The 13,646-nt window shown below is 47.5% G+C and overlaps 1 protein-coding gene across 1 annotated transcript in view; it reads right to left on the bottom strand.

Annotated features, from left to right (window-relative positions):
• Positions 1 to 13,646, bottom strand: part of LOC120050880 (dystrophin-like) — an 83,125-nt gene that overhangs the window by 19,192 nt on the left and 50,287 nt on the right. The window contains 3 exon segments of the mRNA XM_038997405.1: positions 1,940 to 2,120; positions 3,348 to 3,511; positions 10,307 to 10,485. Coding sequence (XP_038853333.1) covers positions 1,940 to 2,120; positions 3,348 to 3,511; positions 10,307 to 10,485 — 524 coding nt within the window.

Below are 13,646 nucleotides of genomic sequence, written 5' to 3' on the forward strand. Positions count from 1 at the left end.
TAAAGTATGATAAGCATGATAAAGCATGATAAAGTATGATAAGCATGATAAAGCATGATAAAGCATGATAAAGTATGATAAAGCATGATAAGCAGATAAAGTATGATAAGCATGATAAAGCATGATAAAGCATGATAAAGTATGATAAAGCATGATAAAGCATGATGAAGCATGATAAAGCATGATAAAGCATGATAAAGCATGATAAAATATGATAAGCATGATAAAGCATGATAAAGCATGACAAAACATGATAAAGCATGGGGTGTCCCTACCTCATGTGTTATATTATATTAAATAAACTCCTCTGATATATATCCCCTCTGGAGTGTCCCTACCTCGTGTGTTATATTAAATAAACTCCTCTGATATATATCCCCTCTGGAGTGTCCCTACCTCGTGTGTTATATTAAATAAACTCCTCTGATATATATCCCCTCTGGAGTGTCCCTACCTCATGTGTTATATTATATTAAATAAACTCCTCTGATATATATCCCCTCTGGAGTGTCCCTACCTCGTGTGTTATATTAAATAAACTCCTCTGATATATATCCCCTCTGGAGTGTCCCTACCTCGTGTGTTATATTAAATAAACTCCTCTGATATATATCCCCTCTGGAGTGTCCCTACCTCGTGTGTTATATTAAATAAACTCCTCTGGTATATATCCCCTCTGGAGTGTCCCTACCTCGTGTGTTATATTAAATAAACTCCTCTGGTATATATCCCCTCTGGAGTGTCCCTACCTCGTGTGTTATATTAAATAAACTCCTCTGGTATATATCCCCTCTGGAGTGTCCCTACCTCGTGTGTTATATTAAATAAACTCCTCTGGTATATATCCCCTCTGGAGTGTCCCTACCTCGTGTGTTATATTAAATAAACTCCTCTGATATATATCCCCTCTGGAGTGTCCCTACCTCATGTGTTATATTAAATAAACTCCTCTGGTATATATCCCCTCTGGAGTGTCCCTACCTCATGTGTTATATTATATTAAATAAACTCCTCTGATATATATCCCCTCTGGAGTGTCCCTACCTCGTGTGTTATATTAAATAAACTCCTCTGGTATATATCCCCTCTGGAGTGTCCCTACCTCATGTGTTATATTATATTAAATAAACTCCTCTGGTATATATCCCCTCTGGAGTGTCCCTACTTCGTGTGTTATATTAAATAAACTCCTCTGGTATATATCCCCTCTGGAGTGTCCCTACCTCATGTGTTATATTATATTAAATAAACTCCTCTGGTATATATCCCCTCTGGAGTGTCCCTACTTCGTGTGTTATATTAAATAAACTCCTCTGGTATATATCCCCTCTGGAGTGTCCCTACCTCGTGTGTTATATTAAATAAACTCCTCTGGTATATATCCCCTCTGGAGTGTCCCTACCTCGTGTGTTATATTAAATAAACTCCTCTGATATATATCCCCTCTGGAGTGTCCCTACCTCATGTGTTATATTAAATAAACTCCTCTGGTATATATCCCCTCTGGAGTGTCCCTACCTCATGTGTTATATTATATTAAATAAACTCCTCTGATATATATCCCCTCTGGAGTGTCCCTACCTCGTGTGTTATATTAAATAAACTCCTCTGGTATATATCCCCTCTGGAGTGTCCCTACCTCATGTGTTATATTATATTAAATAAACTCCTCTGGTATATATCCCCTCTGGAGTGTCCCTACTTCGTGTGTTATATTAAATAAACTCCTCTGGTATATATCCCCTCTGGAGTGTCCCTACCTCATGTGTTATATTATATTAAATAAACTCCTCTGGTATATATCCCCTCTGGAGTGTCCCTACTTCGTGTGTTATATTAAATAAACTCCTCTGGTATATATCCCCTCTGGAGTGTCCCTACCTCGTGTGTTATATTAAATAAACTCCTCTGGTATATATCCCCTCTGGAGTGTCCCTACCTCGTGTGTGTGGAACTGCTCCTTGACCTCCTCTACGTGAGAGGAGATGGGGGGCTGGGCCTGCAGGCCATCCTCTGCAGACAGCAGCCAGGTCAGGACCTCCTCCAGGATGCTCTGGTAGTCTTCCAGCTGGGTGGCCCCAGGGGCCAGGGGGCTCAGGCCCCGCTCCAGGTCATCCTGACTGCCCCCACGCAGCAGCTGGGTCTGGGGTGGGGAGGAGGAGAAGAGGGGGAGGGAGGGGGAGGGAGGGAGATGGAGAAGGAGAGGGAGATGGAAAAGTAGAGAGAGGGGAGGGGGAGGGGAGGGGGGAGAGGGTTAGGAGAGGGGAGAGGGGAGATGGAGTGGGAGATGGAAAAGGAGGAATAGGGGAGGGGAGAGGTGAGAGGGAGGGAGAGGGGCAGGGGAAGGGAGAGAGAGAGAGAGTTAGGAGAGGGAGATGAGGGAGTGGACTGAAGAGCGTGGTTAGACTCACCACTGACAATAAACAAATTGCTCTCTTGGAAAAGGCAAGAGAATGGTTCCCCACTACATTAACATGGCTTCTCTCCCAGGGAGTCTCAACAGGCTGAACACTTCCTGCCTTGAAGGGAGTGTGATGAGGAATGGAAGTCTGTGGTGCCAAAACACATTAGAGGTGTGAAGCACAGAAACCCCTCCATGCAGACACACACACACACACACACACACACACACACACACACACACACACACACACACACACACACACACACACACACACACACACACACACACACACACACACACACACACACACACACACACTTGCTGCACAGACAGAGGCAAACAAAGGGCAACACTCTATCCAAAAGCATAATTACAACATACACACAAACACACAGACAGACAGAAACACACATTGACTCATGGTGACAAAGCCAAACACACAGGTGCATTAGTCAGCAGCACAAACAGAGCGTCTGGTGTGTTGTGGTGCTGCTAGCCAAGCTGTGCCGTTGCCATGGCGTTCAGAAGCTCCACATGCTCTGTAGACACAGACATACTCTGAGATTTGTGTCAGTCACTGGTACACCTGGAGAACCCAGATAACTGTTCATTAAGCCTGGGGGGGGGGGGGGGGGGGGGGGGGGCGAGCTGAGCCTGGCCAAGCCAGAGACACAGTTCCAGGTCGTCTTTATTCTAGTCGTATTGCACAGATCATCAAATCTCACAATGCCCAGAGAAGTGTTCAACTGCAATGAAGACTACCGGCTACATAGCCACAGGCTCAGCCTCAGCTCTGTTCAGGCATGGATGGACACCCAGGAGGAGAGGAGAGGAGAGGAGAGGAGAGGAGAGGAGAGGAGAGGAGAGGAGAGGAGAGGAGAGGAGAGGAGAGGAGAGGAGAGGAGAGGAGAGGTCTACAGCTGTGAGACTAGAGACTAGAGACAGGGTAGGTAGTTAGCAGTAGACACAGACCTGCTCAGTAAAGCGTCTCCTCTTTTGTTCAGGTGACTTGACATATGCAGCTTGACTGTAGGCATAGCTTTCATAGTGAGGTTTAGGAGAGGGGGAGGGGGTACGAACCCGCCCCTGAGACACACTCACTGTGATCTGAGAGAGAGACAGAGAGACAGGGAGAGAGAGACAGAGAGAGAGAGGGAAAAAGAGAGGGAGAGAGGGAGAGACAGGGAGAGAGAGGGAGAGAGACAAAGAGAGAGAGGGAGAGACAGGGAGAGAGAGGGAGAGATACAAAGAGAGAGAGAGGGAGAGAGAGAGAGAGAGAGAGAGAGAGAGGGGAAAAAAGAGAGGGACACAGAGAGAGAGAGAGAGAGAGAGAGAGAGAGAGAGAGAGAGAGAGAGAGAGAGAGAGAGAGAGAGAGAGGGTGGGTGGGTGGGTGGGTAGAGACAGAGAGAGAGATGAGAGGAGAGGAGAGAAAGACAGGAAGGAAGAGAAGGGGGAGAGAAAGAAAAAAATACGACAAATGGAAGAAGAGAAGAAGAGAAATCAAGAAGCGGGAGGGAGAGGAAAAGAAGAGAGAAAATTATACAGAGGGAGGGTGAAGGACAGGAAAAGAGAGGATGAGTCAGAGGGAGGAGAGGAGAGGGAGAGGGTGAAGGACATGAAAAGAGGAGGAGTCAGAGGGAGATGGTGAAGGAAAGGACAAGTTAGGATGAGTCAGAGGGAGGAGAGGAGAGGGAGAGGGTGAAGGACAGGAAAGAGAGGGGGTCAGAGGGAGGAGAGGAGAGGGAGAGGGTGAAAGACAGGAAAAGAGAGGGGGAGTCAGAGGGAGGAGAGGAGAGGAGAAGAGGGAGGATGGGATCGAGGGTAGGAGCGAGAGAAACAGACACAAAGGGATGTGTGGATGGGTGGGTGAAAAGGTGAGAGAGACAGAGAAAAAGAGCGAGTGGAGGAGAGAGATTGGAGGAGAGAGAGTGGAGGAGAGAGAGTGGAGGAGAGAGAGAAGGAGAGAGATTGGAGGAGAGAGAGTGGAGGAGAGAGAGTGGAGGAGAGAGAGAAGGAGAGAGATTGGAGGAGAGAGAGTGGAGGAGAGAGTGGGTGGAGGAGAGAGTGGAGTAGAGAGAGTGGAGGAGAGAGAGTGGAGGAGAGAGAGTGGAGGAGAGCGATTGGAGGAGAGAGAGTGGAGGAGAGGGTGGGTGGAGGAGAGAGAGTGGAGGAGAGAGTGGAGGAGAGAGATTAGGAGAGAGAGTGGAGGAGAGAGTGGAGGAGAGAGTGGAGGAGAGAGTGGAGGAGAGAGTGGAGGAGAGTGGAGGAGAGAGTGGAGAGAGAGTGGATGAGAGAGTGGAAGAGAGAGTGGAGGAGAGAGAGTGGAGAGATTTGAGGACAGAGAGTGGAGGAGAGAGAGTGGAGAGATTTGAGGACAGAGAGTGGAGGAGAGAGTGAAAGAGATGTGAAAGGAAGGTCAAGAGTGTCACAGCAACAGAGACAGTTTAGAAAATACATGTAGAGTACATCAGCAACACATAAAACACAGAGAGAGCAGCTTCCATTATACTGGATTAACCCTCCCCTAAACACAGAAAGAGCAGCATCCATTATACTGGATTAACCCTCCCCTAAACACAGAGAGAGCAGCATCCATTATACTGGATTAACCCCTAAAGACAGAGAGAGCAGCATCCATTATACTGGATTAACCCCTAAACACAGAGAGAGAGCAGCATCCATTATACTGGATTAACCCCTAAAGACAGAGAGAGCAGCATCCATTATACTGGACTAACCCCTAAAGACAGAGAGAGCAGCATCCATTATACTGGATTAACCCCTAAAAACAGAGAGAGCAGCATCCATTATACTGGATTAACCCCTAAACACAGAGAGAGAGCAGCATCCATTATACTGGATTAACCCCTAAAAACAGAGAGAGCAGCATCCGTTATAGTGGATTAACCCCTAAAGACAGAGAGAGCAGCATCCATTATACTGGATTAACCCCTAAAGACAGAGAGAGAGCAGCATCCATTATACTGGATTAACCCCTAAAGACAGAGAGAGAGCAGCATCCATTATACTGGATTAACCCCTAAAAACAGAGAGAGCAGCATCCGTTATAGTGGATTAACCCCTAAAGACAGAGAGAGCAGCTTCCATTATACTGGATTAACCCTCCCCTAAAGACAGAGAGAGCAGCATCCATTATACTGGATTAACCCCTCCCCTACTGTAACTCCCCAGTCTGAACAACAGAGTCCGGATCAGAACCGCTCACATCTCAACAATACACTGTGAGCCAGGCTGTATGACAGCTCTGGGCCCTTTTTCACAGAGTTTCAGAGTAGGACTGCTGATCTAGGATCAGGTCCCCCTTGTCGAGATGATTGTATTCATTATGACCTAAAAGGCAAAACTGATCTCATATCAGCATTCCTACTCTGAGAAGCTTGATACATACGGAACCTGGCTTCCCCAACTGAACGTCCTAAACCCAATCCCCTGAACGTCCTAAACCAAGTCCCCTGAACGTCCTAAACCCAGCCCCCTGAACGTCCTAAACCCAGCCCCCTGAACGTCCTAAACCCAGCCCCCTGAACGTCCTAAACCAAGTCCCCTGAACGTCCTAAACCCAGCCCCCTGAACGTCCTAAACCCAGTCCCCTGAACGTCCTAAACCCAGTCCCCTGAACGTCCTAAACCCAGCCCCCTGAACGTCCTAAACCAAGTCCCCTGAACGTCCTAAACCCAGTCCCCTGAACGTCCTAAACCAAGTCCCCTGAACGTCCTAAACCCAATCCCCTGAACGTCCTAAACCAAGTCCCCTGAACGTCCTAAACCCAGCCCCCTGAACGTCCTAAACCCAGTCCCCTGAACGTCCTAAACCCAGTCCCCTGAACGTCCTAAACCCAATCCCCTGAACGTCCTAAACCAAGACTCCTGAACGTCCTAAACCCAGCCCCCTGAACGTCCTAAACCAAGTCCCCTGAACGTCCTAAACCCAGTCCCCTGAACGTCCTAAACCAAGTCCCCTGAACGTCCTAAACCAAGTCCCCTGAACGTCCTAAACCCAATCCCCTGAACGTCCTAAACCAAGTCCCCTGAACGTCCTAAACCCAATCCCCTGAACGTCCTAAACCAAGTCCCCTGAACGTCCTAAACCCAGCCCCCTGAACGTCCTAAACCCAGCCCCCTGAACGTCCTAAACCAAGTCCCCTGAACGTCCTAAACCCAGTCCCCTGAACGTCCTAAACCAAGTCCCCTGAACGTCCTAAACCCAGCCCCCTGAACGTCCTAAACCCAGTCCCCTGAACGTCCTAAACCCAGTCCCCTGAACGTCCTAAACCCAGCCCCCTGAACGTCCTAAACCCAGTCCCCTGAGCTACAGCTGAATATATTAAACTATGTTAACTCATCCAGACAATTCAGCCTGTGAACTGAACCGTCTCCCTGTCTGTCTGTCTCCCTGTCTGCTGTCTGTCTGTCTCCCTGTCTGTCTGTCTGTCTGTCTGTCTGCTGTCTGTCTGTCTCCCTGTCTGTCTCCCTGTTTGTCTGCTGTCTGTCTCCCTGTCTGCTGTCTGTCTGTCTCCATGTCTGTCTGTCTCCCTGTCTACTGTCTGTCTGTCTCCCTGTCTGCTGTCTGTCTGTCTCCCTGTCTGCTGTCTGTCTGTCTCCCTGTCTGCTGTCTTCCTGACTCACTGTCTGCTGTCTTCCTGTCTGCTGTCTATCTGTCTCCCTGTCTGCTCTCTGTCTGTCTCCTTGTCTGCTGTCTTCCTGTCTCCCTGTCTGCTGTCTTCCTGTCTCCCTGTCTCCTGTCTTCCTGTCTCCCTGTCTGATGTCTGTCTGTCTCCCTGTCTGCTGTCTGTCTGTCTCCCTGTCTGCTGTCTCCCTGTCTCCCTGTCTGCTGTCTTCCTGTCTCCCTGTCTGCTGTCTTCCTGTCTCCCTGTCTGCTGTCTCCCTGTCTGTCTGTCTCCTGTCTTCCTGTCTCATGTCTGTCTGCATCAGCGTGGGAGAGATAGTCCTGCGTGTCTGCATCAGAGTGGGAGAGATAGTCCTGTCTGTCTGCATCAGAGTGGGAGAGATAGTCCTGTCTGTCTGCATCAGAGTGAGAGAGATAGTCCTGTCTGTCTGCATCAGAGTGGGAGAGATAGTCCTGTCTGTCTGCATCAGAGTGGGAGAGATAGTCCTGTCTGTCTGCATCAGAGTGGGAGAGATAGTCCTGTCTGTCTGCATCAGAGTGGGAGAGATAGTCCGGTCTGTCTGCATCAGAGTGGGAGAGATAGTCCTGTCTGTCTGCATCAGAGTGGGAGAGATAGTCCTGGCAGTTGGTGTAAATGATGATAAATGAAGTGAAGGATAATGACGTCTTCCAGACAGCTAGACTCATTTCCCTCTCTCTCATCTCTCTCTCATTATCTCACTCTCTTTCTCTCTCTACCTATCTCTCTTTCTTCCTCTTTGTCTCTCTCTCTCCTTCTCATTCTCCCTCTCTCTCACTCGCTGTCTCTCTCTCTCTGACATTCGCTCTCTCTTTCCCTCTCCGTCTCTCCCCCCTCTCCGTCTCTCCCCCCTCTCCGTCTCTCCTGTCCCCTCTCCGTCTCTCCTGTCCCCTCCTCATCCCCCCTCTCCGTCTCTCCGTCTCTCCGTCTCTCCGTCTCTCTCTCTCTCTCTCTCTCTCTCTCTCTCTCTCTCTCTCTCTCTCTCTCTCTCTCTCTCTCTCTCTCTCTCTCTCTCTCTCTCTCTCTCTCTCTCTCTCTCTCTCTCTCTCTCTCTCTCTCTCTCTCTCTCTCTCTCTCATTCGCTCTATCGTCTCTCTCTCCGCCACATATCCATCCGTCAGTATCACAATTTATAGTCCCACCAATAGAATAGTGACTCAGAAAGATAGCAATTAAAGGAGTTAAGATAACATTTATCATTAAATGTTTTGCTCACTGTGTATATTTCTACTACAGCTACACTACTGAAACACTTTGACTATAACAGCTGAACATGTATGAACTGGGGTGGAGGGTGTTGGATAACCACACTATACCAGTGATATGAGATGACAGCAGTCACATCACAGACAGATATGGAATACGTCCCAAATGGGACCCTATTCCCTACATAGTGCACTGCTTTAGACCAGAGGCCCTGGGAGGCCAAGACCCTTCACTCCAGAGGCCCTGGGAGGCCAAGACCCTTCACTCCAGAGGCCCTGGGAGGCCAAGACCCTTCACTCCAGAGGCCCTGGGAGGCCCAATACCCTTCACTTGAGGCTCTGGGAGGCCAAGACCCTTCACTTGAGGCCCTGGGAGGCCCGAGACCCTTCACTCCAGAGGCCCTGGGAGGCCCAATACCCTTCACTTGAGGCTCTGGGAGGCCAAGACCCTTCACTTGAGGCCCTGGGAGGCCCTAGACCCTTCACCCCAGAGGCCCTGGGAGGCCAAGACCCTTCACTCCAGAGGCCCTGGGAGGCCAAGACCCTTCACTCCAGAGGCCCTGGGAGGCCAAGACCCTTCACTCCAGAGGCCCTGGGAGGCCAAGACCCTTCACTCCAGAGGCCCTGGGAGGCCCGAGACCCTTCACTCCAGAGGCCCTGGGAGGCTCAAGACCCTTCAGTCCAGAGGTCCTGAGAGGCCAAGACCCTTCACTCCAGAGGCCCTGGGAGGCCCAAGACCCTTCACTTCAGAGGCCCTGGGAGGCCCAAGACCCTTCAGTCCAGAGTTCCTGGTCAGCAATGCATTGTTCACAGTGTTACGGCGTCACTGGGATCGAACCCCAGGCTGTGTCATTACCGGCTGTGATCGGGAGTCCCATAGGGCAGCGCATAATTGGCCAGCGTCGTCCGGGTTAAGGGAGGGTTTGGCCAAGGGGGCTTTACATGGCTCATCGCGCTCTAGCGACTCCTTGTGGTGGGCCGGGCGCCTGCAGGCTGATTTCGGTCGTCATGTTGAACGGTGTTTCCTCTGACACATTGGTGCAGCTGGCTTCCGAGTTAAGTGGGCGTTGTGTTAAGAAGCGTAGCTTGGTGGGTCATGTTTCGGATGACGCATGAATCGACCTTCGCCTCTCCCGAGCCACGTTGGGGAGTTGCAGGGATGAGACAAGATCGTAATCACAAAACCAGGGAGAAAAAATGGTGCCATTTGGGACGTGACTCTGAACACATAGTGAACTAGCTGGAGGACAGACTGAGACCAGAGCTGACAGACCCAGAGACCCAGTAGAACAGACAACATCATGTCACAACACAACAGCTGAACCAGAGAGAAATACCCACAGGGAACAGAAACAATAAAACAGTCAACAACTCTGATTGAAAGTCCCAGCTGTTCCAGCTGCTAACGCCTAGTGATTTCTTCTGCTTCGGTTTGCATGGCGGCAGAGAGAAGAGAGAAGAGAAGGCATGCTGCCCCAGGGGACCTTGGGAAAGAAATGCCCTCTTACCATTATGAAAACGCCAGAGTAACATATAGAGATACAGACGGCCTGCACCCTATTCCCTATGTAGGGCACTACTTTAGACCCTAGCACTATAAGCCCTGGTCAAAAGTAGTGCACTATATATATATGCCATCTTAACCATGGCGATAGAGTCATCTTAGTCATGGTGACGATGGCGTGTTACTATGGTAATAAAATGCCATTCGTCCTTGACTTTACCACGGTAACAATGTCATTGGAGTCATCAAGATGAAGACTGATACGGTGGGGACATAAACAAAGAAAATGTAGATGAAATTGGAGGGAAATGACTGTGACATCAGGATGACATGAGAGTGAGTGACTGACTCCAGAATAAAAATGACTTGGAAATGGATTTGGTTTCTGTGGTGTATGTTGATGAATAAGTGTGTGTGTCTACCTGTGTGTGTGTCTACCTGTGTGTGTGTGTGTGTGTGTGTGTGTGTGTGTGTGTGTGTGTGTGTGTGTGTGTGTGTGTGTGTGTGTGTGTGTGTGTGTGTGTACCTGTTGGGAGTAGCGTTGTTGGGTCTGGATGGTGAAGTGTTCCTCCTGCTTGACGATGGTCCGAGGCAGAGTCTCTACTTCCTGGATGGCCTCCATGGTTACGCCCTGAGGCAGCACTTGGAACAGAGACGTTATGTACATGATGACTGACTTCTTATCAGGGTGCAGCACCGCCACATCTAGAGGGGGAGAGGGGGAGGGAGAGAATGAGAGAGGGGGGAGGGAGAGGGAGACAGAGAGGGAAGACGAGGGTGAGGGGAGAGAGACAGAGGAGAGAGAGAGCGAGAGGGAGAGAGAGAGAGAGAGGAGAGGGAGAGAGAGAGAGAGAGAGAGAGAGAGAGAGAGAGAGAGAGAGAGAGAGAGAGAGAGAGAGAGAGAGAGAGAGAGAGGAGAGAGACAGAGAGAGAGAGGAGAGGAGAGAGACAAAGAGAGTGAGACAGAGAAAGAATATAGGAGAGAGAGGAGAATGGATGGAAAAAGAGAGAGAGAGGTTCGACTCAGTACCACTGACCACTAGACAATAAAACCCACTGAGAAGAGAGAGGAGTGCAGTGAAGGAGTGTAGAAGACAGTAATGTGTGTTTAAAGGTTCCTGTAGGTTCAGCAGGGTTAACATCTATGATTCATCAAAGAAGAAACCAGACAGGTCTGCATCCCATATGGAACCCTATTCCCTTTACAGTGCACTATAGGGATCATAGAGCTCTGGTCTAAAGTAGTGCACTATATAGGGAATAGGGTGCTATTTGGGACGCAGTGAGTGAGACATATCATCGGTGACACGTCCTATAAAATCCTGGAGGATATGAACCATTAGAGGTATACAGCATTATCATCTCTAATAAGGTTTACAGCATTATCATCTCTCATAAGATTTACAGCATTATCATCTCTCATAAGGTATACAGCATTATTGTCTCTCGTAAGGTTTGCAGCATTATCGTCTCTCGTAAGGTTTACAGCATTATCATCTCTCATGAGGTTTACGGCATTATCATCTCTCATAAGGTTTACGGCATTATCATCTCTCATAAGGTTTACAGCATTATCATCTCTCATAATGTTTACAGCATTATTGTCTCTCATAATGTTTACAGCATTATCGTCTCTCATAAGGTTTACAGCATTATCATCTCCCATAAGGTTTACGGCATTATCATCTCTCATAAGGTTTACAGCATTATCATCTCTGATAAGGTTTACAGCATTATCATATCTCCTAAGGTTTATGGCATTATCATCTCTGATAAGGTTTACATCATTATCATCTCTAATAAGGTTTACAGCATTACCATCTCTCATAAGGTTTACAGCATTACCATCTTTCATAAGGTTTACAACATTATCATCTCTAATAAGGTTTACAGCATTATCATATCTCATAAGGTTTGCAGCATTATCATCTCTCATAAGGTTTACAGCATTATCATCTCTAATAAGGTTTGCAGCGTTATCATATCTCATAAGGTTTACAGCATTATCATCTCTCATAAGGTATACAGCATTATCATCTCTCATAAGGTTTGCAGCATTATCATCTCTCATAAGGTTTACAGCATTATCATCACTCATAAGGTTTACAGCATTATCATCTCTCATAAGGTTTACATCATTATCATATATCATAAGGTTTACAGCATTATCATCTCTCATAAGCTCTCTTGAAGTGTCCATGTTCTTTATCTATAAGAGGGTTCATGTCTGGGTCTGTCTGAGTGACATGTCCTGCAGCAGCAGTGTCTGTTTGGTATGGATCCACCTTTTATTTTCCACCCTTCTCTCTCCTTCTCTCTCTCTCTCTTTCTCCTGCTCTCTCTCTCAATTAAATTTAGTTCAAGGGGCTTTATTGGCATGGGAAATATATGTTAACATTGCCAAAGCAAGTGAAGTAGATAATATACAAAACTGAAATAAACAATAAAATGAACAGTAAACATTACACTCATAGAAGTTCCAAAAGAATAAAGACATTTCAAATGTCATATTATGTATATATACAGTGTTGTAACAATGTACAAATGGTTAAAGTACAAAAGGGAAAATAAATAAGCATAAATATGGGTTGTATTTACAATGGTGTTTGTTCTTCACTGGTTGCCCTTTTCTTGTGGCAACAGGTCACAAATCTTGCTGCTGTGATGTCACACTGTGGTATTTCACCCAGTAGATATGGGAGTTTATCGAATTCTTTGTGGATCTGTGTAATCTGAGGGAAATATGTGTCTCTAATATGGTCATACATTGGGCAGGAGGTTAGGAAGTGCAGCTCAATTTCCACCTCATTTTGTGGGCAGTGTGCACATACCCTGTCTTCTATTGAGAGCCAGGTCTGCCTACGGCGGCCTCTCTCAATAGCAAGGCTATGCTCACTGATTCTGTACATCAAACGTCAAAGCTTTCCTTAATTTTGGTTCAGTCACAGTGGTCAGGTATTCTGCGACTGTGTACTCTCTGTTTAGGGCCAAATAGCATTCTAGTTTGCTCAGTTTTTTTGTTAATTCTTTCCAATGTGTCAAGTAATTATCTTTTTGTTTTCTCATGATTTGGTTGGGTCTAATTGTGTTGCTGTCCTGAGACTCTTGTGGGGTCTGTTTGTGTTTGTGAACAGAGCCCCAGGACCAGCTTGCTTAGGGGACTCTTCTCCAGGTTCATCTCTCTGTAGGTGATGGCTTTGTTATGGAAGGTTTGGGAATCGCTTCCTTTTAGGTGGTTGTAGAATTTAACGGCTCTTTTCTGGATTTTGATAATTAACGGGTATCGGCCTAATTCTCATCTGCATGCATTGTTTCTCCCTACTCTCTCTCTCTCTCTTTCTCCTACTCTCTCTCTTTCTCCTACTCTCTCTCTCTCTCTTTCTCCTACTCTCTCTCTTTCTCCTACTCTCTCTCTCTCTCTTTCTCCTACTCCCTCTCTTTCTCCTACTCTCTCGTTCTCCTACTCTCTCTCTCTTTCTCCTACTCTCTCGTTCTCCTACTCTCTCTCTCTTTCTCCTACTCTCTCTCTCTTTCTCCTACTCTCTCTCTCTCTCTTTCTCCTACTCCCTCTCTTTCTCCTACTCTCTCTCTTTCTCCTACTCTCTCTCTTTCTCCTACTCTCTCTCTTTCTCCTACTCCCTCTCGTTCTCCTACTCTCTCTCGTTCTCCTACTCTCTCTCTCTCTTTCTTCTACTCCCTCTCTCTTTCTCCTACTCTCTCTCTCTCTTTCTCCTACTCCCTCTCTCGTTCTCCTACTCTCTCTATCTCTTTCTCCTACTCTCTCTCTCTTTCTTCTACTCCCTCTCTCTTTCTCCTACTCTCTCTCTCTCTTTCTCCTACTCCCTCTCTCTTTCTCCTACTCTCTC

The sequence above is a fragment of the Salvelinus namaycush genome, chromosome 7, assembly GCF_016432855.1.
Source record: "Salvelinus namaycush isolate Seneca chromosome 7, SaNama_1.0, whole genome shotgun sequence".
Lineage (NCBI taxonomy): Eukaryota > Metazoa > Chordata > Actinopteri > Salmoniformes > Salmonidae > Salvelinus > Salvelinus namaycush.